The 24,394-nt window shown below is 39.6% G+C and overlaps 2 protein-coding genes across 3 annotated transcripts in view; both read left to right on the forward strand.

Moving 5' to 3' along the window:
- The window catches only part of scai (suppressor of cancer cell invasion), a 31,958-nt gene extending 25,314 nt beyond the window's left edge, over window positions 1–6,644 (forward strand). For both annotated transcript variants that reach the window (XM_085414720.1, XM_085414721.1), the window contains one exon: window positions 263–6,644. In XM_085414720.1, the coding sequence (XP_085270846.1) occupies window positions 263–409 (147 nt within the window). In that variant the 3' untranslated portion in view covers window positions 410–6,644. The remainder of the gene's footprint in view (window positions 1–262) is intronic.
- Window positions 6,645–7,944: 1,300 nt separating this feature from the next.
- On the forward strand, window positions 7,945–24,192 carry odf2a (outer dense fiber of sperm tails 2a). The gene is made up of 19 exons (XM_085414723.1): window positions 7,945–8,020; window positions 9,393–9,506; window positions 9,673–9,786; window positions 9,882–10,058; window positions 10,563–10,756; window positions 11,019–11,151; window positions 11,293–11,418; window positions 11,941–12,015; window positions 12,131–12,202; window positions 12,347–12,463; window positions 12,682–12,867; window positions 15,432–15,541; window positions 18,479–18,614; window positions 18,824–18,934; window positions 19,040–19,303; window positions 19,795–19,895; window positions 21,279–21,441; window positions 22,027–22,152; window positions 22,237–24,192. Exons 1-19 carry the CDS (start codon window positions 8,018–8,020, stop codon window positions 22,405–22,407), a joined length of 2,493 nt encoding a protein of 830 aa, XP_085270849.1. The 5' UTR covers window positions 7,945–8,017; the 3' UTR covers window positions 22,408–24,192.
- The last annotated feature ends 202 nt before the right edge of the window (window positions 24,193–24,394 follow it).

Raw genomic sequence — 24,394 nt, forward strand, 5'->3', positions numbered from 1 at the left:
AAGAATAACAGATGACTTTCAAAATAAACTGCTATTTTTTTAAATTTTATAATAGTTTACCTGCATACAATAATTTTTTAACCTTCTCATTGTGTTTAAATGCTATTTAAATCATGTATTTTTTAAATTTCTCGTAAATGAAGGAAGCTCTTCTTAACGCTTAAACCTTTGATTCTCACTTCAGAGTGAGAACCCTTCAGTGACCACCAAAGTATTTTTGTCAGGTAGCTAAAACACAATTTGGATGTTTGTGTGCTTGAAGGAATCTCAGAGTTTCCCGGAATCCTATCCAGAGCTCCCCAAACAGGACACAGTGGAGAGCAGCCTTCTACAGAAGCATATTTTGGAGCTGGCGACCATGCTGGACGTGCAGAGCTTATTTTGGGATGATTCACTGGAAGCCTACTAACATCTTCACACAGGGCAGTATGGCGTATATGTAAATACAGACTCCACTGCCAAAGCCCTCATGGTCATTTTGTTTTTTAACAGGTAATGAAAAAAAAAAAAACCCAACATGCAAGTTCATGTCCTCCATGTAAGTGTTAATGTCATGCAACAGAAAGATGTTCACATAGTTTCTTCTCATAAATTCCCCATTTTGACTCTCATTGGCTTGCCTGGTAAATATGAGCAACATAAGAGTAAAACAAATGAGATGCTCCACATTACTGTTCAACTTACTAGTTCTTGTTTATCAGCTTCTAACTTTTTTCATGACAGCAGACTATCATCAAGATGATAACAGCCTTGGTAGTTTGTTGTAAAAAGATTTTTCATCATTTATTAACGTAAAGGAACAAAGAAAGGAAACATTCTTGGCAGCTTTCATGTGGTTTTTGATCCACCTGTAAAAAAGACAAGCATGGTAGAGCTAAAAATGCATCAGGAAATGTAATAGTTATTATATGAGCACATTATTCACCAAAAATATTATTAGTGCTGGAGTTTTGTGTTTGCCAAACAGCGCTTGGTGTATCAACTTGCAGCACGCTAAAGGTGCATGAGGTTTTGTTTCGCCACATGTTGTGAGTTAGTCGCTTTCATATCATTAACAAACTAATTCTGAGACTTTTTTTTTCAGCCTTGTGTGACGTGATAGTGCTTCATTTCCCATTTCACTGTGCTGTACTTGCATGCTAAAAAAGGCAAAGACGTGTGTCAGTTAGTGTGCTCCAAAGAGGATGCTCCACCACACAAAAGAAATTGTAGATGTTCAGATGACTTGGAATGAGAAAGTAAAGGGAAGTAGTGCATGTGTTGCATGGGCCTGTACAGTTTAGTTAGTCAATTGGTGAAGACAATCTAGTGAGAGGTGGGAGAGGTGGTGACCTGTCAGAGGTTCAAATTGTTGTGCTTTCTGATAACACAGATCGTTACTTTTATTACTGAAATGGCTAGGCACCTGTTATCTTCATGACGACAGCATTAACGTGTGGCCTGCCACCTAATCAGAACATTCTTAGCTGCTTTCTTATAAAGCACAAGAAATACCAGTCGTGCTCCTCTCGCTATGTCCTTAAGTCATTGTTGTCACCATACTGGCTGGTGGCTTTCACTCCTTTAAGCTCAAAGATGGTTCCAGGCAACTTTGCACCACAGGAATTCAGGGCTGCCCCAAAAGTTGACTATGAATGCCAATTTATCAGGATCCTAAAAGCAAAACTTATGGCTTTCTGGATGAGCTTTGTTTCTACCCTTGCCTGTGGCCCCAAGCTGCAGGGAGTGACTTTAGAGATTATAGCCCAGAGCTTCCTTTGAACCAACTGTGGTGTCTCGTGGCGATAAACCGCATTCACACTGGAAGTGATTCCTACCAACATATCGATGAGAAACCACAGAAAGTGAACAGTATTTAGTGACTATGGGTTTAAAAACATGCTGGCGACGCAACTTCCAGGTGAGCGACTTAAATGACCACCAATGAGAATGAAGAATACTGTTGATTGACAAATGACCTGGTATTAAATACATTAGAGGCTCACCTAAGTGATCGGGCATCAGCTTCAATGCAATGTGCAACGAATGAGTCAGTCAGAAGAGCCTCAGAGTACGGTTTCTGCTCCTCCACATCGAAAGGAACCACGTTAAGTTGTTCCAGCATTTGACTAGATGCCTGCTAGGTAAGGTGCACGTCCTACAGGGAGAAAAAACCATGACAGTCCCAGGACCCGCTGGAGGGTCGAGCTTCCCTGCAATCTCTGCCAAAACTACAGCCTTCAAATCCTAGACCCATAGATGGATATTAGAATCCCTATTAGCTGTGTCTTAAAGGAAAGCTAATCTTAGTGGGGTCCAAACTACATTAATATCAAATCCATATGAGAACTTGCATAGCACAGTACTAAAACTTCATAAAAGCATACATAAATGTATAAAAAAGAGCAATTTGACATATCTGCGATCAGTTATATTAGTGTCTGTTGCAAATTTTGCACATTTGTTTGTGCTTTAAAAGCATTAGACTGCTACGTATAGACTTTGGCTTTTGTTGTTGAAATCTTAGAGTTTATCCAGTGAGTGAGTCCCCAGTAGGTTGTAAGGGCTGCTAATGCAGTAGGTTTGTTAGCGATCCTGGAAACTGTAGCAGTTCAGAATGAATACTAAAGAGAATGCTGCACTAGACCAGCCTGCGAGTTCCTGCAGTGGAAAACCGCCTCCCATTTGCCATTAAATGTTTAATTCTCAATTCACAATCTGTCTCTCACAGAGGCTTGGAGGAATTTTAGCTCAATTTTACCTCCAACTTATTGGTAGCTTTCTTTGTTTGATTATTTAATTGTCTTTTAGAGAAAACGTTTGATGTTTTTGGTCACACTGAAATGCATTCATTGTTGATTTGGTCTTTTTATGTGATTATTTGTGAATAGAAGTGTGTGTGTGTATATATATATATATAGTATATAACATCACCAACCAGTTCCATTGAAACCTCTAACATCTAAGAGGTATTAGCTAAAAAGAAAAATTGTCTTTATATTCAAACTTTCAGTATTACATTGGCTAATATGTATGCCTCATATCTTTAATGTAGTGGGGCAGATGTAAAAGGTCCAAAGGTTTATCAGGAACTGCTGTCGATTTATTCCTGGCAGCAGCAGGGGAAAGTGACTGCACATGGCTGCTGAAATTTAACTGCACTTGTTGAAATGTTGGAATGATACAGCAATGCAAGAAGCAGCTGGTTGAAATGACATTTGACTTTTTAGTGTTGATTTTTTTGTTATTGCCACCATTGGAGTGTGCACACATGATGTATAATAGTGTTGCGCAGAGATGTGTTTGTTCAGTATTTTGCAAGACTATGTAATCCATAATGAAATATGAAGTTAAAGCGAGGAGGAGCAACATGGTAAAGAGGCCAGTTTGTTCTTTGACCATTTTTCTCTAGTTACATTCCAGCTTTCCGAGGATGTGAAGAGAGGCAGAGGACGAGTGTTTTCTCAGTGTTACATTTGTCTATGGAAGTCAGCTGTTTCTACATTTTCTTTTCTTTTTACCGTAATGTGTTTCCTGTATTGACAGTTATGACATTTAAAATATTGTAGGCTTGCACTTTATGAGATTTAATGTTCTTCTGATCTTGTTAGTTGTTCTTTAGTCCAGAAATTGAAAAATACTTTCATGTTGTTGTTCTTCATACCAGCCCTACACACTGGTGACCTTCTTTCTCTTGAAGAGTAAAAGTTACGTGGGTCACTGATTTTAAACTTTTCATCTTTTGTCATGTTTTTAATAGCAGTTGGCTGTATTAAGTAGGCAGCAATAACATGTCATTTACATGTGTGAAAAAGAATGAGAAAGATTTCTGTGGTGCTCAAACGTAATGCTGTTGGTGAGGATTGCAATACCAATGATGTTTTCTAACACTTTGTATCAATGGTACACAGTAAATCCTCAAACACTGCATACTGACAAATTTGTCAGGTACTATTCCAAAAGTCTTGTTTCTGTGTTGTTATAACTTCTTACTGTACATTCAGTTCTCAGAGCTCAAAAGATCTCTGAAAAGGTTCAACACTTTGGCCTGCTGACACAAAATTAGCATTTTTCTATTGGAAAATAACCCCAAACACAAACTGCTGCTGCCCCTTCATCGGAATTATAACGACGAAACCTGATAAATAAAAGAAACGAAGAACGTAACTTTGAGCTTCTGTTAACCGTTTGTGGAACTTCTGTTTCTGTTGTTCATGTTCAAAACATCACCACAAATGCAACATTTGTTATGTAGCAGCACTTGGATCATTGATGCAAACAGTGTGTATTATTTAAAGTTGCCTCTCACAGATGTTTCCTGAAACTTGTTTTTTTTTTTTGGGGGGGGGGGGGTTCATGTTGCAGTCAATTTTATACTACTCTACCCAGCAGCGTATGAAGCATGGTGCGATAACATGTTTATAACATTCTGTATGATGGAAATGGGTCGTGAGTCACATGATTTAATGGCTATGTGAAGACTAGATTGTTAAAATGTTTTTTGGTGCAATATTCTCGAGGTAAATTCACTGCACATTTTTTATTTTTTTTATTTTTTTTAAACAATAGAACAAAAAACCCATCAGTAGTTCACGCAAAATAACAGCTATGTTAAATAAAATGTCAAGTTGTGTAAACAAGGTACTAAAATTGTATCACTAAAATAGCTTCTGTGAACAAAATATTAACAAGCTCATCTTGTATGATATGTATGAATTTGATTAAATAAGGTAGCTTGTGAGAATGAAATATTTACAGATTATACAATTATGCAAACAACATGTTGCAAGTTGTGCAAACAAATTACTAAGAAGGTGGATTCTGTGAGACGGATGGAACTTTTACAGGCATAATATGACCAAGATGACTCGTGTGGGAAACATCACTGCGCAAACGAGAGACTGTCACAGTACATGCTTTACATCCTTTGGTCGGTGTTTTTAGGAGGATTTAAATACTACTAGCAATGAACAAAAACAAATGACACATTATACACTGCAAGTCGAAATGTAAAAGCAGTGTGTGTTACAAGCTAAGTACCCCCTATGATTCAGAAACTCGTAGAACCACGTTTAACAACAATAACTCAAAGTAATCAGAAAGTCCCATCACAGCATTTTAGTCAGGTTGAGGTCTGGACTTTGACTTTTTTCAGTTATTCTGTTATAGATTAGCTGCTGTGTTTAGGGTTAATGTCCTGTTGATGACCCAATTTCATCCAGGCTTTAACTGTCAGACAGATGGCTTCACATTTAAATCTTGAACATTTTGGTATACAGAGCAGTTCATGCTCCACTCAGTGACCGCAAGGTGCCCAAATCATCATCGCTCCACCACCGTGCTGACAGTTGGTCTGAGGTGTTTGTGCTGGTGTTGTGAAATGGAGCTCTTGGGTTTGTTGCAGTGTTTGAAAGATTGACACATGTCTTGAATGTTTTCCACTTGTGAATAATCCGTCAAACAGTGGACAACAGATTGTTTGGAAATGGCCATTTAACACTTGCCAGGTTGATGGGCAGCAACATTTTCTTATTAAAGATCGTTGTTGATGTCTTTCCTCTTTGGCGTTGTGTTAACACACCTGAATGCTCAGGAGCAGCAAACTACCTAAACCTGAGCTTATATGGAGGTGCTCACACTTGCTGATGATCAGATAATCAAGTGGATTTGATTAGCAGTGCCTGGCTGCTGCTTGCCATCTTAATTCCTTTTGAAGCAGTTAAAGTGTGCCTACTTTTTCACACGCTGCTTCTGCATTTGACACAAAATTTAATATGTTGTGTGTTATGTTGTTGTTCATTACTGCAATGAATTTATCAGAATGTGTAATCTGCAGGATTATACAGAGGATATCACTACTGTAAACTAAAATGGAAATCTAAACCCTGAAATCCAACTCTGTCCAAACCACAAAAGACTTTTTATTCCTCTTCTGCTGTCAAGTTGCTATTCCTGTCATAATTATCTGACATGTTGGGTGTTCAAGGACTACAAATGTTCAGCGTTTTGTGACATAAATTTGCCTTATTTTGAAAAGTTTCACTCTTTTATTTTCCAGAATTCACACGGTCATATATTTATATTTTTGTTGCAATCATGCCAATTCAGTCCATTTCAAAGTAATCAAAGTGAAAATGCACAGAAGATGCTGTGATTTTTGAAGGCCAGCTATGGGGGTGAAATCTGCCTAGGCAGTATTAGAATCCAACAGAGCACAAGAAATAAACTTGTTTTTGACATGGACGCACAAAGCCCCAACTCCACGTCAGCAACCTGCTAACGCACGTCACAAATAACTGCCAACTGATCAATTCTGATTTCTTCCCCAGATGTGCAGGGGTCCTTTCTACTGTTTTCTACTTGTAAAATTGTCCAAAAGATGGGAGCACCCGTCCTTTATACCCACATGTGTCACATGCTTGTGATTATCAGTGTCAAAATGTCAAATGTATTTTTAATATTTCTTTAAAAAAAAAAAAAAAAAGAACAGATGTTTATCTGTAAGCAGCATGTTTGTTTAGAGTAGGAGGTGCCAAAGACTGGTGTATTCTCATGTTCCCATCTTAACAATGATTAAAATCAGTTATTGTATCAGATGTTGCTTTTTTTCCCCTCTGTGATGGAGCCAATAATGAAAACAATATTTGGCTTCATTAAAGGAGTGTCCTGTGTCACAACAGAGATGATGTGTGTATGTTTCTTTATTGTTGTATGTTGTTTGTGTTTAAAGAGTTCTGTGATACAATCAGCTTTACCCGTTTGTAAAGCAAGCCTTTAGCTGTGTTGTAGTGTGGGGAAAAAAAGGCTAGTGTGCCTGAGTAGCACCTTAAATCTAAAAGCAGCCCATTAGCTGATACACTCAACAGATGTGTTTCAAGGTTCAAAGATTTCAAATATCTTTCAAAGATTTTCTTGGGGCACTGGCTGCTATTTATTCGTATGAATCATGCAAGCACAGAAAAAGGATCTAACTCAAGGAATAAGTCATCTCTACATATAACAAACAACGTAGAATCTAAACATATGTGGTAGACACTTTTTTTCATTTGTCTTATTCCTGTAGTTGAATATTTTTCCATCTACAAAGTTATGGAACATACAAGTCTTGGGCCATATCCTGATCACTTAACCCCCAGCCACTGAGAGAAGCTGCAGCTCTAGTTAAAATAAATAAATTATAACAATTTTTAAATAGAAGGATTTTGAGGTGAGTGAAATGTAAATATGTGGTCCTTTAAAGCTACTGCTGGGGTACTGCTCAACTACACTGAACTTAATTCCTCCCAAACAAACAACAGTTCAATTCAGTTTTATTTATACAGCGCCAAATCACAGTTGCCTGAAGGCGCTTTATATTGTAAAGTGCACCCTATAATAATACAAAGAACCCCCCCCCCCCCCCCCCAACAATCATACGACCCCCTATGAGCAAGCACTCTGGCGACAGTGGGAACGAAAAACTCCCTTTTAATAGGAAGAAACCTCCGGCAGAACCAGGCTCAGGGAGGGGCCGTAATCTGGGACCAGTTGGGGTGAGAGAAGGAAGACAACGATGTACTCATGTATATTTTTGTTTTCCTTTTCTGTCATTTAGCATATATTGCATTAACAGAAACGTGAGATTCGCGACAGCAAAGATGATGGCAGAAGAAAAACACTTCACCTGCTTTACCACATTTGACTGCTTCTTGTTCCTCTGATGATTCAAAGTAAGAGTCCGAGTGAGTTTCAAGATGGCTGCTGAGTGGTGAGCTTACTTTAGAAAATGGAATTGACCTAGCGGGGGAGTGGGGGAGGTTCATCTTCATTCAGCTATTCTCTTTGGTAGCTTGTTAAGTGTGTTGCTAAGTGACGTAACGTCGTCGACTCTGCTCCAATCTCTGTTTGAGAAAGACGTCACGTGCTTTAAAGTGACCAACCAGAAAGAAGCTTTGTCTGTTGGCGTTGACTCCAATCCAACTCCTCTCGAAGCATTAAATGGTGCTTTGCCAATGAATTATATTTCTATTTTGGGGGGTGTATTTTTACGGTTTCTCCTATGGTAAGATTCCTGACTTGTTCGTTTACTATACACATCCTAAAAATGCTGTCGTGAAGGTTTGAAGCTAATGTGATGGGAAGGAATAGTGACCTCATGACAACTTCGCCAACTGTTTAAAACAATGTCGATATGAAGTGTACTCTTTGGTTATACATTAATAAATGGGGCGTCAGCCAAAAGTCTTTTCCTAATCAGACATCAAATACAAGAATGAGGATCAGATTTGTCGGTGACGGAGTGAGTGATAGATGTTGATAGGTGTTGATAGACCAAAGAGTTAAGGTGGAAACTGTGCCTAGGAGGAAAGAGGGAAAGCAAGTTTGATGTGAGGAAAGGCAGGAGTGCAGAGGTGTTTGCAGAGGAACTGTTTTGAAATATAGGAACTATGTCTGGTACAAGGCAAAAGAGTTGGCTGCTATGATGGAGAGGAGGAAGAAGGTAAAGTCTTAGAGCGATACTTAGAGTATTGCGTGTGCAGGAGAACAGATGGAAGCAAGGCCAGGAGCACTGTATTTGGATTCAAGCTGTCCAAGTACTGTGTACATAGGACAGCACCTTTCTCCTCCTAAGGAGGGAAAAAAGGACCAACCTGTGTGATTAAGCTGGAAAGGATGTGAAAAAGGAGAGATTGATGAAGGACAGAAATGTGCTAAGAAGAAAGTGTGTTGAGGAAATTGAAGACGTTCTTTGAGGAGCTGATGAATGAAGAAAACGAGAGAGACGAGGATTGATGAGGAAAGTTAGGGAATCTGAAAGTGAGGGGAGCTGTGAAGATGATGAAGAGTCCGTCCAGATGACATACCTGTGCAGGTATAGAGATGTCTGGGAGACAGAGTAGTGGACGTCTTGACAGATGTGCGGAGCACTAGTAACTACAGAGGGGTAAAGCTGATGAACCCCTCCTCAGCTTCAACAATAGGTGGAATAGACTGGAGAAGTGGAGGCATGTTCTGGAGAGAAGAGGCACGAGTGTCACTAGAATCCAGACAGTAGATGAGGTGGAAAGGTGAACATGCAAGGAACAGCGTTAGTAAAGGTAGAAACGTTTAGAAACATTGAAAGCAGTGCACAAGAGAAATGAGTGTGTTGAGCTGGAGGTGGCAGTTGATGATTTTCATTGGGAGTAACCAGAGTGGACAGGATCCAGAATCTGTGTCGGATCATATCCATAACATTCTTTTTGTAAAAGAATACCCAGTAATTTTTCTAGCTGTTTTTGACTTACCTTAACAGAAAATTATGGATTTTGTGCACTCAAACTAACATATCCTGTCGTATTTATTCGCAAATTATTAAGATATTGTTTTTTTTTTCTTATTGAGCTACATGCTGTTCTATTAAGCTTATTCTTACTTAAGCTCATGTGCCACAGAGGAAAATCACGAGAACACGCTCAAATTCACCTCCAATTCATGTGCACATCAATGACACCGTGCCAGTACACGTGCACCTGGAAAGCCAGAGGAGTCCTGGCAGGTCACCTCAGGTTAGATATTTGTATGTGGACTGTCTGTCTTGTGATGTTGTTCATGTTTTATTGTGAATGTTTCTCCTAATCTAATCTCTTGATCATAAGCCGTTTGCTCACTCATGCCCATAGTACATGCCCATTCTAATAAATGCAATTAATATAAGCACACTGTATTTTAAAGGGGAAGACTGCAGTCAACAAAGCAGACCTTCGTCTCACAGCTAAAGTCAAAACTCGAGGTGTGGGGATCACGCCAGGAAAGACCTCCATACGTGATGCCACATATAAGTGGGAGGTAATACCTTCTCTCAGTTTCCAGTCCACTCTGCTATTTTTTTAAAAACACTCACGCAATCAAAGATATAGTGTCACGGTATATTTTGCACCAAGGGGCCAACGCACAACCTTGAGATCACACCACCGAAACCAGAACCTGAAAGCTCGCAGTCTGCACTTCAGTTAGCTGACCTTGCATCAGAGGAGGAAGAAGGCCTACATGGACAAATCAGCCAGTACACGAGGAAGATTGACAACTTATTGACTGAAGTCAGCTCGCTGAAAAATGAGGTCAGTTTGAATTAAGCAACTGTCCAACCTACAACCCTAACCTTACTATTAATTAGACAGATTTCAGATTATAATTTGTTTGTTAGTAGTACTTATGTTATAAACATTGTTGATTTCTATTTTTCTTACATGGGATTTTCAAGGCGAGTCTTGTTACATATTTATTGTTACATAACCATTTAAGGGCACCCAGACAATAAATGGGTTTATTCCATGGAAACTGTTTTAAATACTCCTGGAAATTTGAACTCCTGGAAATTGAATGGTAAAATCTAAATGTAGAAATGTATTAATTTAGTCAAAATTCTCCAGTCTTGCCACTCACGTGTAATAAGTATAGCAGGGAGATAACCTGTTCATTTACCCCATTGAAAGACTTGCCCTCATTTTAAACTGCCACATCTGATGATCACAAAGAGCAGCGAGGTTTTCTTGTCGATTTCTGTGCTTAAAGCGTTGGTCCACATGTCCTTTTTCACTTATACCTATCCGGTATATGTGCAGGTAGAAATGCAAAAGAAGGAACGGCTGCTAGAGCGTCAGTCGAAGCAGCTGAGCGTGTCCCAGCGGGTGATCGCTGAGCAGGAAGAGGAGCTGGCTGAGGTGACCAAAGAGCTGGAGGAGACGGAGAAGGAAAACACCAGGTTACGGCTTTCCATGGAGAAGATGCTGGAGGAGAATGACTGTAACAGGCAAATGTGATTCCAAACTCATTCCCAACCCTTCACGTGACAAACAGCCTCTCTTTGCCCTCATTTTCAAAGGGCTTAGAGATCTGGGTGGTTAATTATACTATAGGCAACTGAAAGAAAATAGCTTGATTCAACTGCATTTCAACTATACTACCTGTTAGCGTATGTGACATAAAGGTGGGACAGTCATTTCAGAGTATGACGTTTATGAAACTCATGTTCGAGTAGTAGTATGTTTGTGATTTAAGGTCTGTTTGTTCCTACACAGTGACAGTGGGCATCAGGACAAAGATGCTTTACTCAGGATGCTGATGGAGGCTGAGGTGAATGGAGCAGCAGCTGCAAAGCAAGCCTCCGCCCTGCGAGAGTCCATTTTCAATCTGTGCGCTCCTGGTAGCAATGTGAGTATTACCTCAGGGTCTGCTCTTTCAATGTGTCCTGTGAGACTAGGGGAACATGGGAACTTTAGAAAGAAACAGGAGGCTTTCTCAGTGTTTCGTGATGCAGTGTTTCTATCTCTGTCTGTGTCTTTGCTGCTGAAGAAGCCATTTGGCTCTGAGTCTTCAGCCTTGGCCTGTCAGAACGAGCTGCTGCTGCAGAAACTGGAGACATTTGAGGTCACAAACCGAACACTGCGGAAGCTTCTCAGAGAGCAGCATGAATCTCAGGTACTGTGCAAGATGATTTTTTGATTTACAGCACAGATCATTTGGAGAAATCTAAAGAGAGCCTATTGCGCCTTAAGCTCCAGTGTAAATGGTTGCAGGACTGTGTTGATGATCCATTTCATGCAAGCAGGGTCCAATGAATGAACCGTAACCTCAGTCTAATCCAACTGCCAATTTACAGTAGCACAAAATACACAGGAACTCATGCTGCCTTTAGATGAGTAAATATTGAACTGTTTCTGGGACAGTATTCTTTCACATGAAAACAACACAAGGAAACCTCAGTGAAGAGAAACAGAGTGAGAAAAGGGGGCATGTCGCAGTCGTAGTTTTGGTAGGAAGCTAGATTTGCCAGTATGGTGCAGATCTGTTGTAATTTTCAAATAAATGAATCCTTACTTAGTAAGTTGATTATATTCTGTCACAATATTTAGCCTTGGTTGGTCTCTTAACACTTTTGTAGATGCAGTAAATGCTTGTTAAAGAAACTGGTGAAGTTTTATATGTGTGGATGGTTTAAAGCAGATGGAGTCACTCCAGCTGTCAAGGAAGGACGAATTACTCAAGAAACTGGCAGACACAGAAGCTGAAAATGCCGTGAGTTTAATAGAAACTACAAATTCTTTTTGTTTAAGTAACCTCACAAAATACATCCATTTTGTGTTGTTTCCTTTTTTGTGTCAGAAATAATATGTTTTCTTTCCTTTTACAGCATCTTGTTGTTAAACTTCAAGAGAAAGACCGAGAGGTTAATCGACTTGCCAAGCTCTTAGATGATGAAAAGGTGGCTGTCTTATTTAGAACTCTCTTCATCTGAAATTTTCCATACGGCATTCTTTCACTGCAGCATTACTCATATCATATAATCTTAGAACTAACAAATGTCAAAGCACAAAACAAGCATCTTCTGCTGGCTTTGGAAATGCAGGACAATGCCAGGAGCACAGCTGTTTTTTCAAAGAGCCTGGAGTCAACACGAGCTCATTTACAAGGACAGCTCCGGAGCAAAGACGCTGAGAACAGTCGCCTCACTGTGCAGATAAAGGTTTGTGTGGTATCTTCTGCCATCTGTTGCTGTTTTTGGTGCTGTGTATAATAATGATGGATGGATGGATGGAAAGAAATGATAGTCAGTGAACACACACCCTGGAGAATATATATTTATTGCAATCTATATTTGTCCAGTTGTTTGTATTGTAGTCAGACATGTTTTTTTCAGTATATCTTTATCTATGCGTCTGTTATCCTCTGCCATTGGTACAGAACCTGGAAAAAGCAGCCAATCGGCAGAAGGTGGAGATAAAACATCTGACAGATCAGCTGGTGACACTAAAGCAGCAGGCAGGCGCAGACCGAGAGGCTCTGAAACGAGCCGCACGGGCCCAAAAGCAGCGAGCTGAGCGCAGCGAGGACACTGCAGGCCATCTCAGCATCCAGCTGCTGGACATGGTACGTCCTTCCACAGCGCAGACATACCAGTCTATTAAAACCTTTAATGTCATGGATATTAAACTTGTTCTGCTGTTTTTTATATTATGTCATTTCTGTCAATTATATTCTGTTCAGTTTGATTTTGTCATATAAGTCAATTCAACTCAATTCAATTAAATTTTATTTATATAGCGCCAAATCACAACAAAAGTCGCCTCAAGGCACTTCATAGATACAGAGAAAAACCCAACAATCATATGACCCCCTATGAGCAAGCACTTTGGCAACAGTGGGAAGGAAAAACTCCCTTTTAACAGGAAGAAACCTCCGGCAGAACCAGGCTCAGGGAGGGGCGGCCATCTGCTGCAACCGGATGGGGTGAGAGAAGGAAGACAGGATAGAAGACATGCTGTGGAAGAGAGACAGAGGTTAATAACAGATATGATTCAATGCAGAGAGGTCTATCAACACATAGTGAGTGAGAAAGGTGACTGGAAAGGAAAAACTCAATGCACCATGGGAATCCCCCCCGGCAGCCTACATCTATTGCAGCATAACTAAGGGAGGATTCAGGGTCACCTGGTCCAGCCCTAACTATATGCTTTAGCAAAAAGGAAAGTTTTAAGCCTAATCTTAAAAGTAGAGATAGCGTCTGTCTCCTGAATCCAAACTGGAAGCTGGTTCCACAGAAGAGGGGCCTGAAAACTGAAGGCTCTCCCTCCCATTCTACTTTTAAATACTCTAGGAACAACAAGTAGGCCTGCAGAGCGAGAGCGAAGTGCTCTAATAGGGTGATATGGTACTACAAGGTCATTAAGATAAGATGGGGCCTGGTTATTTAAGACCTTGTATGTGAGGAGCAGGATTTTCTTCCTAGTTTGACTTCAGGATCTGCAGTTAGTTTGGTTCCAGTGTGTCGCAGAGAAGACAGGTCTTATGAAGAATACTGACTGTCTAGATGTGCATCTATGATGTGTTATTTTACAGTTGCCATTCACCATCCTCCTAATGACCTTTGCTGTTTTGTCTTTAAGAAGATGCAGTGACACTAGACTCTTTGTATATTTGAAAACTAATTTAAGGAGATGTTTCTTTTAGATTCAGTATAATACTGATGCCACTTTATCTTCATTATTTTCAGAGGTTGGTTGCAGAAGGATCTCAGGTGCTTAAGAGTGTGAGCTTGAGCCCATACTGTTCTTCTTAATCATTAGGCTGCTTCTTTAGATTGTACCATGATGTGTAGCTTTTTCAGATCTTTTAGCCTGCTTCTCTTTGTCACGCAGGTTCTATTTAAGTGATTTCTGGATTCAGTAGGTTTGGCTGTAATCAGGCACAAATGTGGCCCAGATTTCCAAAAAAATGTGATAAATCACAGTTAATTCGACCATTGGTACAGTTAAAAGAAACATTTGATGCCTTCTTTTATTTGAGCCTGCCCAGATCCTGAAGCCTTCTTCATCGTCTTTGTCACTGACTGAAGAGTTGCCAAGCCAGCTAACTTAAAGAAAGCCTGTCAAACTTGCTTCATAGTCCAACCCTCTGGTCCGTACTGCAGCAAACAAATGTAATAAACACCACAGAGTGTGAGCCTGAAATTTGAGTAGATGAACTGGTAATGTGGAGTTTTAAGTTCCAGAGCAGCAGATCAGAAATAGTTCAGTCAGCTCTGAGTAAGTGTGCAGGTGGGTTATGAACAAAAGTCTTATTTCATGCAGCTCTGACACACCTATAGAGAGTCTGTACTTTAATTCAGTAGAAAAAGCAATATTATTCTGGCTGCTTATATGATGACCAGTAGTAGGTACTGTAGATATTAATGTCTGGGACCTTATTACTACAACTGGGCTGGTTTGTCAGTACTATCTTACCCTCTGGAAATATTTGGCAGGGCTGTTCTCTTTGCATCATTGTCATGGTCCTATTGGCTTGGAGAGCAAATAGCAGACATACAGGATAGCTATAACTTTCTGGATAACCCCAGGAGGTTATAGCTATCCCATTAGTCTACTATTTTGCTTCCCGGTAGTTCTACATCTTTAGTTTGGATCACCTTCTCTGTCTTTGGCATCACTCAGCCACACTTAGTGTGTCCTCGCTCTTGATCCTTTCTGGTGAGGTGCATCAAAGAGTTAAAGCCTTGCAAATTTTCTGGCATACAGCTTGATGCCATATGATGTAAAGTCATAAAACCAAGGAAAAACAGGACTTGTTTTGCTCCTTAAAAAGGTCGAGCCATTCATACATCACCAGCAATCCAGCACAGTGCTTGTGTTTTTCAACTTAAAAAACAGCTGCAGCATGTTCATAGACAGAGCTGGTCACAAACACAACAGTGGATTTACAGATTACAGGTTTTTACAGTTCTACTATATGTTTATGTACATTTCCAAAATGTCTTTGGACATGATTCTAGAACTCAACAAATGGAGATATTTGACCATAATGTACAATCAAATACAGCATATCAACATAAGCACCTCATACCAGGAGAAGTCTAAAAACAAACCAGTGCCCAACTATGACTATAACTGAATCAACCAGTATTAGTGAACAGTGACAAAGATGTATTCCAATTGCAGGAGAAGCAGATAGCAGAGGTGCTGTCAGCAGCTGAGACATGGCAGAGTCAACATGCACGAGAAGCAAAAGACAAGAGTAAACTGGATATTGAATTGTCGCTATTGAACAGGTAACTGCATTTTCCTTTTCTCTGTTCACAAAGGGGGGATAAAAAACCCAAGATCCTAAACTCCTTTTATTTTTCACAAAGGAGTTTTGGACAGCTGAATAGCATGCAGGACAATAAAAGTCTGTTGATATTTTTGGAAAATCACCATGAATACATTTTTATTTTGACATTTGCAAGGTCTTCAAATGTCACATTGGTAATTGTGCAGAGCAAAATGCCTTATACCACTAATGACATTAGCATAGGGTTATAGACTGTAGCCATATACCGAGCATCCCTTCATTCATTCATCAAGCTTTCTTGCTTTCAGTATCATTCTGGGAGAGAAATAAACAGGGAATTGTTTGAGCTGAAGTTGGATATAGCAGTACATTTGAGGGTGGGATGTGAGAGACATGCAGATATGGAGAAAATGTAGTTGACACAATATGTACATGTATGTACTTTGGCAAAACTCTGAGAGGAGCACTCTTGCTGAGACTCATTTGTTTGGCTGTTTTGTTAAAATACAAAATAAAATGTGATCCTAAGGAAAACGTGTGTGTGAGATGTAAATTTCAACTTAATTAAATTTTTATGTATATAGCGCCAAAACAGAACCACAATCACCTCAAGGTGAAAACTGTGTAATCTAATAAACCCATATTATATTGACAATAGAACATATCAGCACATGTCAAAAAAGTTGGAATGGAGCAGTAATAGTCTGGAAAAGTAGGTGGTACTGAAAAAAATGTCTGGAGGAACATTTTGCAGCTAATTAGGTTCATTGGCAACAGGTTAGTAACATGATTATAAAAGCAGCATCTTGGATGCAGAATTTCTCAGCGTAACATAGATGGTAAAAAAAAAAAAAAGGTTGCCATAGATTGCTGGTCAAAAAAAATGAAGCCAGTATGGAAGTGCATTATATCCATCCATGCCACCTGGTGGCACTAGCTGAGGTTGCAAAAACACTTCCAGTCCTATAGAAGTCTATAGGCTTTCTGTGTTCCCCTCTGCAAACACTTTGCTACTGTGTTCTTTGACCTAGTCATGCATTTTGGGTCATACTGAATAAAATAATGTAAACATTATCATACCATGTTACATAAAGCAGGATGAGCTGTGGTGTTATCTGCTTTCTCATTGGCTAACGACTTGTGAGCGTACTAGCAAGTGGTTTCACAGTCAGAGGTGCCCTTCGTCACTGTCAGGGTCCATCACTGTTTTTTGTGATGAAGATGGTGGAAAGGTTGACTTTGAGACTTCAGAATGGACATTTACAAACTGACGGGTGATGCCAGAATAGCTATGTAGCTACAACAATCTCCAAAAAAATCTGCATCTGCAAATTGTGGAGCAACTGTGCTGTGGTCAGACAAATTGAAATTTGATAATCTTTTTGGAAAACGTAAATGTCAGGGGGGGATTGGCAGGTTTCACATCTGGAAAAGCGCCATCAATGCTGAAAGGTTTAGAGCAAAATATGCTCCCTGTGTGCATAATATGCATATTTAAGCAAGACAATGCTAAACTGCACATTTAATCTATTCCTACTGCATGTCTTTGTAGTGGAAGAATCTGGGGGTTGAATTGGCTTGCCTGCAGGCTGACCCAGATCTTTCAATAACTGAAAACATTTGGCACATTATGAAATAAGAAATATGAAAAAGAAGACATATGGCTGTTGAGTAGCTAAAATCCTCTATCAGATAAGAATGGGACAACATTCCTCTCAAAATTCCAGCAGCTGATCTTCTCAGTTACCAGACATTTACGGAAGCGTGTTAAAAGAAAACGAGACACTACCCGGGGGGAAACATGGCCCTGTCCCAAATTTTGTGAGATGTGTTGCTCCCATCAAATTCAAAATGTACCAGTGTTTTTCTTTGTCAGTTTAAATACTTGATATGTTTTCATATTTTACATATTCTATATTGTGTTGTGAATAAAATAAAATGAGTTTATGAGATTTGCAAGTCATTTGTATAAAGCGCCTCGAGGGAACTGTTGTTGTGATTTGGCAGTATTGTCATGGTCCTGGGTCTGGGCACCCTGTGTTTTTGTTTCCTGGTTTTTGAATATACTTTCACTTAGTTAGTTTCTGGTTATATTTGTTGTTTCTACGCCTTAGGGGAGGCACAGAAACAAAAGCCTGTGTTTCATGTGTCACGTCGAGTCCGTTATATACTCATGTCTGTTCTTCAGCAGTCCCAGCGGTCCGTGTCTCAGCTTGTTTCTCATGTTTCCTGTTTTATTTTGATAGTCCCGCGTCTTGCGTTTAGTGTGTTCAGGGTTGCTTCCTCCCTGTCACATTGTCTCTGACTAGTCGCAGCTGTGTTTCCCTCCTGTTTGCCATTTCCTTGTTATCATTGTGCATTTAGTCCTCTGTCTGTCTCTTGTTGGTGCTTTTCTTCCTTTGTGTTTCAGGTTTCAGGTCTTAGGCTTCATGTACTTAGTATTTTAGCTTTTCCCAGTATAGCTTCTGTTAGTTCCATCTTAGTCCTTCTTTGCTTTTGTTTGTAGTCTTGTGCAGCCAGAAATAAACTGCTCACTTTCTGTTCACTTCATCACATCTCCATTGTCTGCATTTGGGTCTGCACTCTCTTCACTCCACACAATCTGCAGCAGCAGACATCACAACTATATAAATAAAGTTGAATTGAATTTATTTTTACTTGAGTTTTTATTTAGTCCAATATCACAAACCAGTGTGCTCAGTGGACCTTTTAAACATTATTGAACCATATATAAGTCTTTAGACCCTTAATTCAGATAAGGGCAAGCTTCCAGAAAATGTAACATGAAAATCACAAAGATCCCGTTGTGATGAAATCAGTTACCAAGCTTCATTAATAGAATTTTGACTTTGGACTTTTGCTCTTTCAGATGGATTTTGTTTATATGAATGGAAATCTAATCCTTGTTAACTTGTTATCATATCTGGTATGACAGCCGTATAGCAGAGCTGACTGAGCAGCTTCATACTACTAAGGATAAAGGCAGAGCAGAGAAAGAAGCGCTGCTGGATCGTCTCCGTGAAATCACTGCAGAGAGTACTGCTGCCAAACTGGAGAACCAATCCCTCAAGGTGAAACAGCCAAAGTCACTTATTAATGATAACAGATTTGCTAAATGTTAATGAAACCATGCCCTGATCAGAATTTAGACACATCTGTTATGCTTTTGCGGCTTGGATGTAATCTTTCCATTACTGATTCTAATAGCTTTAGGTTGACTTATATTGCATTAGGAGTATGAACTGTCATTTTTATTTAATAAAAGTTCTGTTTCTCTCAGGCTACAGCGTCTGCGGTGGAGGAGAAGCTGTCCGTGTCTCAGTTAGAGCTTCAACAGGTCAAAGTTTCCATCAGACAGTATGAGGGCCTCCTAGACAGCTATAAGATGCAGGTCATTATTTCACACTCTCATGGGGATACAACAGTTTTACATTGTCATTGTACAGAAATGACACCGTTATTGTCCTTGTTGTCCTGTTAAACCATATCTACAAAGTTGGAGAAAACCCAGGCTGAGGCAGATGAGTACTGTGCTCGGCTGGCTCAAGCAGAGCAGAAGGCTCAGACGGTGCAGGGGGAGCTGGAGAAGGAGATCGATGAAGTGCGCAGGGAGCTTCTGGGACGGCTGGCAGAGTTGGAGCCTCTTCCTGAAGCCCTACAGCGCTCCCAGCTACAGCTGCAGGAAGCTCAGGATAGGGAGTGCAGCCAGGAGAAACACAGCTTGGATCTCAGCACAGCACTGACTGATCTCCGCATGAAGGTTACAACAGTCTTATGCTTTATAGCCAAAGATAGCATTAAAAATATTAACAATATTGAAATGATGTTAATGAAAATAAAAATATAGGATGGTAGTGGTACAAGAGCAAGAACAAATGGAGATGACAGATAATAAATGATAGATGGGCAGAAAGGAATGCTTGTTGGGAAGTGTGGATACAATGGTGCTTTACAAAGTTTGGAAAAATAGCTTTTTAATATAATTATAGCTAACAGACTAATAAACTTGTAGAAAAGGGCACAAATAACAATTCTACCATACCCAACTGGGGGTAATGTGGGTTTTAGCATCTCTCTCAAGAGCATTTCAACTTTAACAGGAGCCAGGGATCAAACTACCAACTTTCCCCCTTGTCTCTTGAGCCACATCCATTCCATTCTGAGACTACTTTTCATCTCTGTGCAGCTTCAGTTAATATTCAGTGAAAATGTTTTCTAAATACATTATTCAAAGGCCTTCTATTGTGTTAGGTGGAGACCCAAGGCAGCCAGATGGAGCTTCTTAGACAGAAGAAAAAGGTGCTGCTGGAGGAGAACAGACAGCTTCAGCAGCGAGTAGAAAGTTTGGAAAGGTCCGTCTTCTCTTATGCTGTTTCACTTTAATAATGTCTAGATATATAATTATTAATCAACCACCATGTCGTCCAACAGCTGTTTCTTGTTCTTGTCTTTACACCTTGTCATTTCCTAATAAAACCCCGTATCTGATCCTGTTCTAGAAAGCAGGTTTCATGAAATTCAGATTTTTCAGTTTAAAAAAAAAAACCCAAACCCCAGGTAACATAACCGGCTTACTGGGACATTTGTTGTATTGCAATTGGTCAAAATAAAACACAATGATGGAGTTAACAAAGTCGGAAGCAGCCATTTCTAATCCTCTTAATACTAATGATAAGAGGCTGGGAAGAGAGCATATAGAACTATGTTTGGCCATAAGTGAAGGAGCATGTCCTCCATTGACAGCACGCCGTTGTTTCATAGCATAAAGGGGAGTGGACAGAAGACACTTGCTGCTCCACAAAATCATGTTGTCAGCAAGTCTCTGAAATGCTTTTAGGCAGAGAAATGTCCTGTGAGCTGGGTAAATGCTGAGGTAAACATTAGTGACCCTGTCAAATAGGAGCAGCACATTTTATATCAGGATTCTGAATTTGTATTTTGTGAGGTGAGAATTGAGCAAACATAAATCCACTGATGTTTGTTTAGCTATTGAATCATGATGTCCCGTCTGGCTGAAGAAGGAGAGTTCCCAGGCTTGATTGGCCAGGGGGTCTCCTGAAGCAGCAGAGGAGTATCAGAGGGGGTATCCGGTGCAATTTCTGCAGTTCTGATAGAAAAAACTGGGGTGTGATAGGAGTTTAGAGTCTTTCGGTAGGCCTCAAAAAAGTTCTGGCAAGCTGTCCGCTGACTCAGGAATGGGAAGCTGGCTGGCTCAGGCTGTGTTTGGTTGGGCAGGAGAACTGCTGACTGGGACTGGCAATACACTGCAAAAACTCGAAATCTTACCAAGTATATTTTTTTAATTTCTAGTCAAAATAATCTCATCACACTTAAAATAAGACACAATCAGCTACAGGGTAACACTTCAGTAAGATATATGAACTTGTTTTTAGACAGTGCATCTTGAAACTAGAGATTTTTCACTTATTCTATTGGCAGTTGTTTTTTTTTTCACTTAATACAAGATATTTTTGCTTGGAATAAGTGAAAAAATCTGCCAATGGAACAAGTGAAAATTCAATTAAATTTGTCTATTTTTAAATTTGACAGTGCTTGCCTTGCTTGTCCTGCCTTGCTTGTCCTGTCAGAATTCCACTGAATCATATTTGAATTATATCGATTTAATATTAAATACGCTCCCAAAGCCTGTTAATTACGCAATTTGAAATATATGTTCATTGAAAATACTCTAACTGCACCTTGTTGTCATTGTCTTTTTGTTTGCCATCTTCTAGAAAGTTAAAGGAGGCCGGCAGTCAGAATAGCGACCTGCTAGCAGTTATTGCAAAACGGGAAGAGACCGTCCACAGCAATGAGCTCCATCTAAAAGAAAAAACAAGAGAATGCTCATTATTGAGCCATCGGCTGGAGGAGGCTCTGGATGATGCTCGCCAACAAGTCTGATCCTTTTTCATAGTGATTTACTTATAAAGAACTTTACACAAAATATGATTAACCCCAAGTGTGACAGCAATTCACAATAAAAAGACACGATGATACAAAGCACATACAGACCATACAGCCCGGCAAGCTTCAGAGGAAACACCTGGATTTTAATTAACATTATAAAGCAAACTTAATGATACTGCTTCAAATATGTTGTTCCTTTAAACCACTCCATCTACACAATGGACTGTGTATGTGTATCTGTAAATGCAATGTTTTAGCTCTAAATGCCCACTCCCTCAGCAGTATTATAATCACGGGTTTCATTTCTTTGAATTGGGCTCTGGGTTAGTGTTCTGAGTCAGTCACCACCTTAGATATCTTGGCATCTCTGACTATTAAATGTTTCCTTTTTAGCTTGTATTAAATAGGCTTTATTGATGATTGAATTTAACTGTGGTCAAATATGATACACCCATTTTTTCATATATACATACACTGACTATATTTTTATTTGAATTTGTTTATAAGAGCATGTAACATTGAAATAGTGTATAAAAGAAATTATAGTGAAATCCAGTGTGATCTGTTTATCAGATGTCAGAGACCAAAGAACGTGTTGTCAACAAACAACGTTCCACCCAGTCCAAAATACTGGACCTAGAAAACCAACTCAGCAGGACCACTGCAGAAATTAATCAATTGAAACGGAGCAAAGAGCAGGTAAAGGCTTCTGGGAATTACTGACTAAAATTGTCTGCGTAGAAACATCTGCTGGTCTGTAAAGTATGTATTTCTGATGCTTAGATGGAGTGGCGGTACCAGAGCCAGCTGCAGGATTTGAAGGATCGCCTGGAGCAGTCAGACAGCACTAATCGAAGCCTGCAAAACTATGTCCAGTTCCTCAAAGGATCCTATGCTAGTGTGTTTGGAGACTTTTCCCTCAGCAGCTCTCTGCAAGCCTCCTCACCCAGCTGATTGTGTATATTCCAGAACAGTGGCATGACTTAAGCCTGTCACTAGATTTGGCTGGCAGAGCTGGAGGCTGTGATGGTACCACAGTTTAAATAGCTCAGCTGTAATAAAGTTTCCTACCACAGAGCTCACACTTGATTTTGTCCCTATCAGTAAAAGATGTTCATTTTTGTTGTAGTCAGATTTTTATCATGGCAGTCCACAGTGTCTGACTCCCCTATGGAGCCTTAAGTGACCTTAAGAGCTTAAGACAACTGCATTTATTTAGGTGTGTAAAGACATTTTTAAAGAAATGGTAGAGAGCCACAGGTATTTAACCCGGCCACTGGTTATGAGGGTATACTTAGAAGAAGTGCAGTTTTTGGTAGTGGTTGGCTCCTGTTACGAAAGGCTATGTGGGCTTTCATAACAGGTAGTTGTGAAAATATATTAAAAGACTAATAACAAAAAAAAGATGTAACCAAAACAACAGCGAACCACTAATGCAAACAACTTTAGAAGTGTAATTCTGTGAAAGTAATTCTCCCAGACATACACCTTTACAAAAGCCAGTGCTTGCATGAGATGTTTCGCCAGTTTAATATTGCCTTCAGAAAGAGATTTCGCAAGGTGCTGGTGATGGGGCTTTGAGAGGTCCAGTTTGACTAATGTGTGCAGTGTGGAAGATGAGTGTTGCCCTGGGTTGCGGTCGACATTGGTCCCGCTTCCACTCTTCATCGCCCAGCAGCAGGGTGTGGGAAATGGGGGTGCTTACTAAACCAGCTTTGCTGGCTCTCTCCTTCTGGGGGGTAGTCCTTTACATCCAGGTCTTAATCATCCCATCACTGTTGGCCATATCATATCACAATAGAGCTGTTTATCACCAGAATTAACAGTCACAGTTTTGTACTGTTGCTGACTTTTTTGTATGTATGTATGCCGAAACCAAGTCATGCATTTCTGATCCAGTAAGTACTTAAATGTGTCTTTCCTTCTGTTTGTATGGAGCTGAAAACAGTGGTGTTAATATTTTCCTTTGGCTGGTACAAGGCATTGTGTTTATCAATATCATTATTTTGAGTAGCATCAATAACTGTCATTCATGTTTTTTAAACTTGAGTGTATTTAATAATGGAAAGTTTTATATATGTTAAATATAATATTAAACCAGCAATAAAGCAAAAATATTTCTTTTCTCTTTTTTGCCATAATCAAATAGACTTTCCAATCAGTGGCATATAGTACGGCTGTTATGTTATCAAATATCATTACATGATTATCCTGGCCAAAAAAAAACTAAACAAAAAAGAATATATCACAATAATGATATGAGAAAGGCAGTCTGTAATCATATTTGTATAAAAGTACAATACCAGTATATGGTGCGGGATTATAATATTATTTTATGCCATGTTAGACCCCTAATTAAAGATTGTGAATTATTATGTAGTTTTAGTTTGCATTATTCTCCTGAATTAGAAGAAGGTGATAACTATTGCATTTGTTAAACTGATTTGCATTACATTAGACTGCTGATTTATTGTGAATGAATGATATTGTTTTATGATGCATTATACTGCTGAGTTATAAGAAATACTGTTCGCAGAAAGTCATCGCCTTATTTGTCTGATTCGAAGAGAACAGAACATACTGGAGTTTTCTGCCCCATCTCAGCAGGAGCAGATAAACAGGGAGCCAAGGTCGTAGCTTAGGCGCCGTGTGAGAGAAAGAATGTGAATGTTTAGGCTTTTATGATTAGGTGGGGGCCACTAGAGGCTATAAGAGTTTGATCAATGCTCCACCATTTTGAGATCTGATGCTGTCTGCGTACGGTGTCCATCTCCCACGCGTGTGATCATTAAAATCATCGTTTGACTCAACCCGGCCGGACCAGTGTTGTTATTGTGGTTTTTCCTCTTGTATCCATCCCCAATATTTGAATTCGTAACAATGGCAATACTCTTAATATTTATTTTGTTTGTTTTATATAGTTTTAAACTCCCCTAAAAAT

Source organism: Rhamphochromis longiceps, linkage group LG7, assembly GCF_057381845.1.
Source record: "Rhamphochromis longiceps isolate RC_006_pf linkage group LG7, R_longiceps_female_GT1.1, whole genome shotgun sequence".
NCBI classification, from domain to species: domain Eukaryota; kingdom Metazoa; phylum Chordata; class Actinopteri; order Cichliformes; family Cichlidae; genus Rhamphochromis; species Rhamphochromis longiceps.

Excerpts from the sequence above, each read along its gene's own strand:
- odf2a (XM_085414723.1), top strand. Across the intron at positions 12,868-15,431 it reads GCATCCAGCTGCTGGACATG|GAGAAGCAGATAGCAGAGGT; the intron begins GTACGTCCTTCC and ends TTCCAATTGCAG. Across the intron at positions 18,615-18,823 it reads TGGAGAACCAATCCCTCAAG|GCTACAGCGTCTGCGGTGGA; the intron begins GTGAAACAGCCA and ends TGTTTCTCTCAG.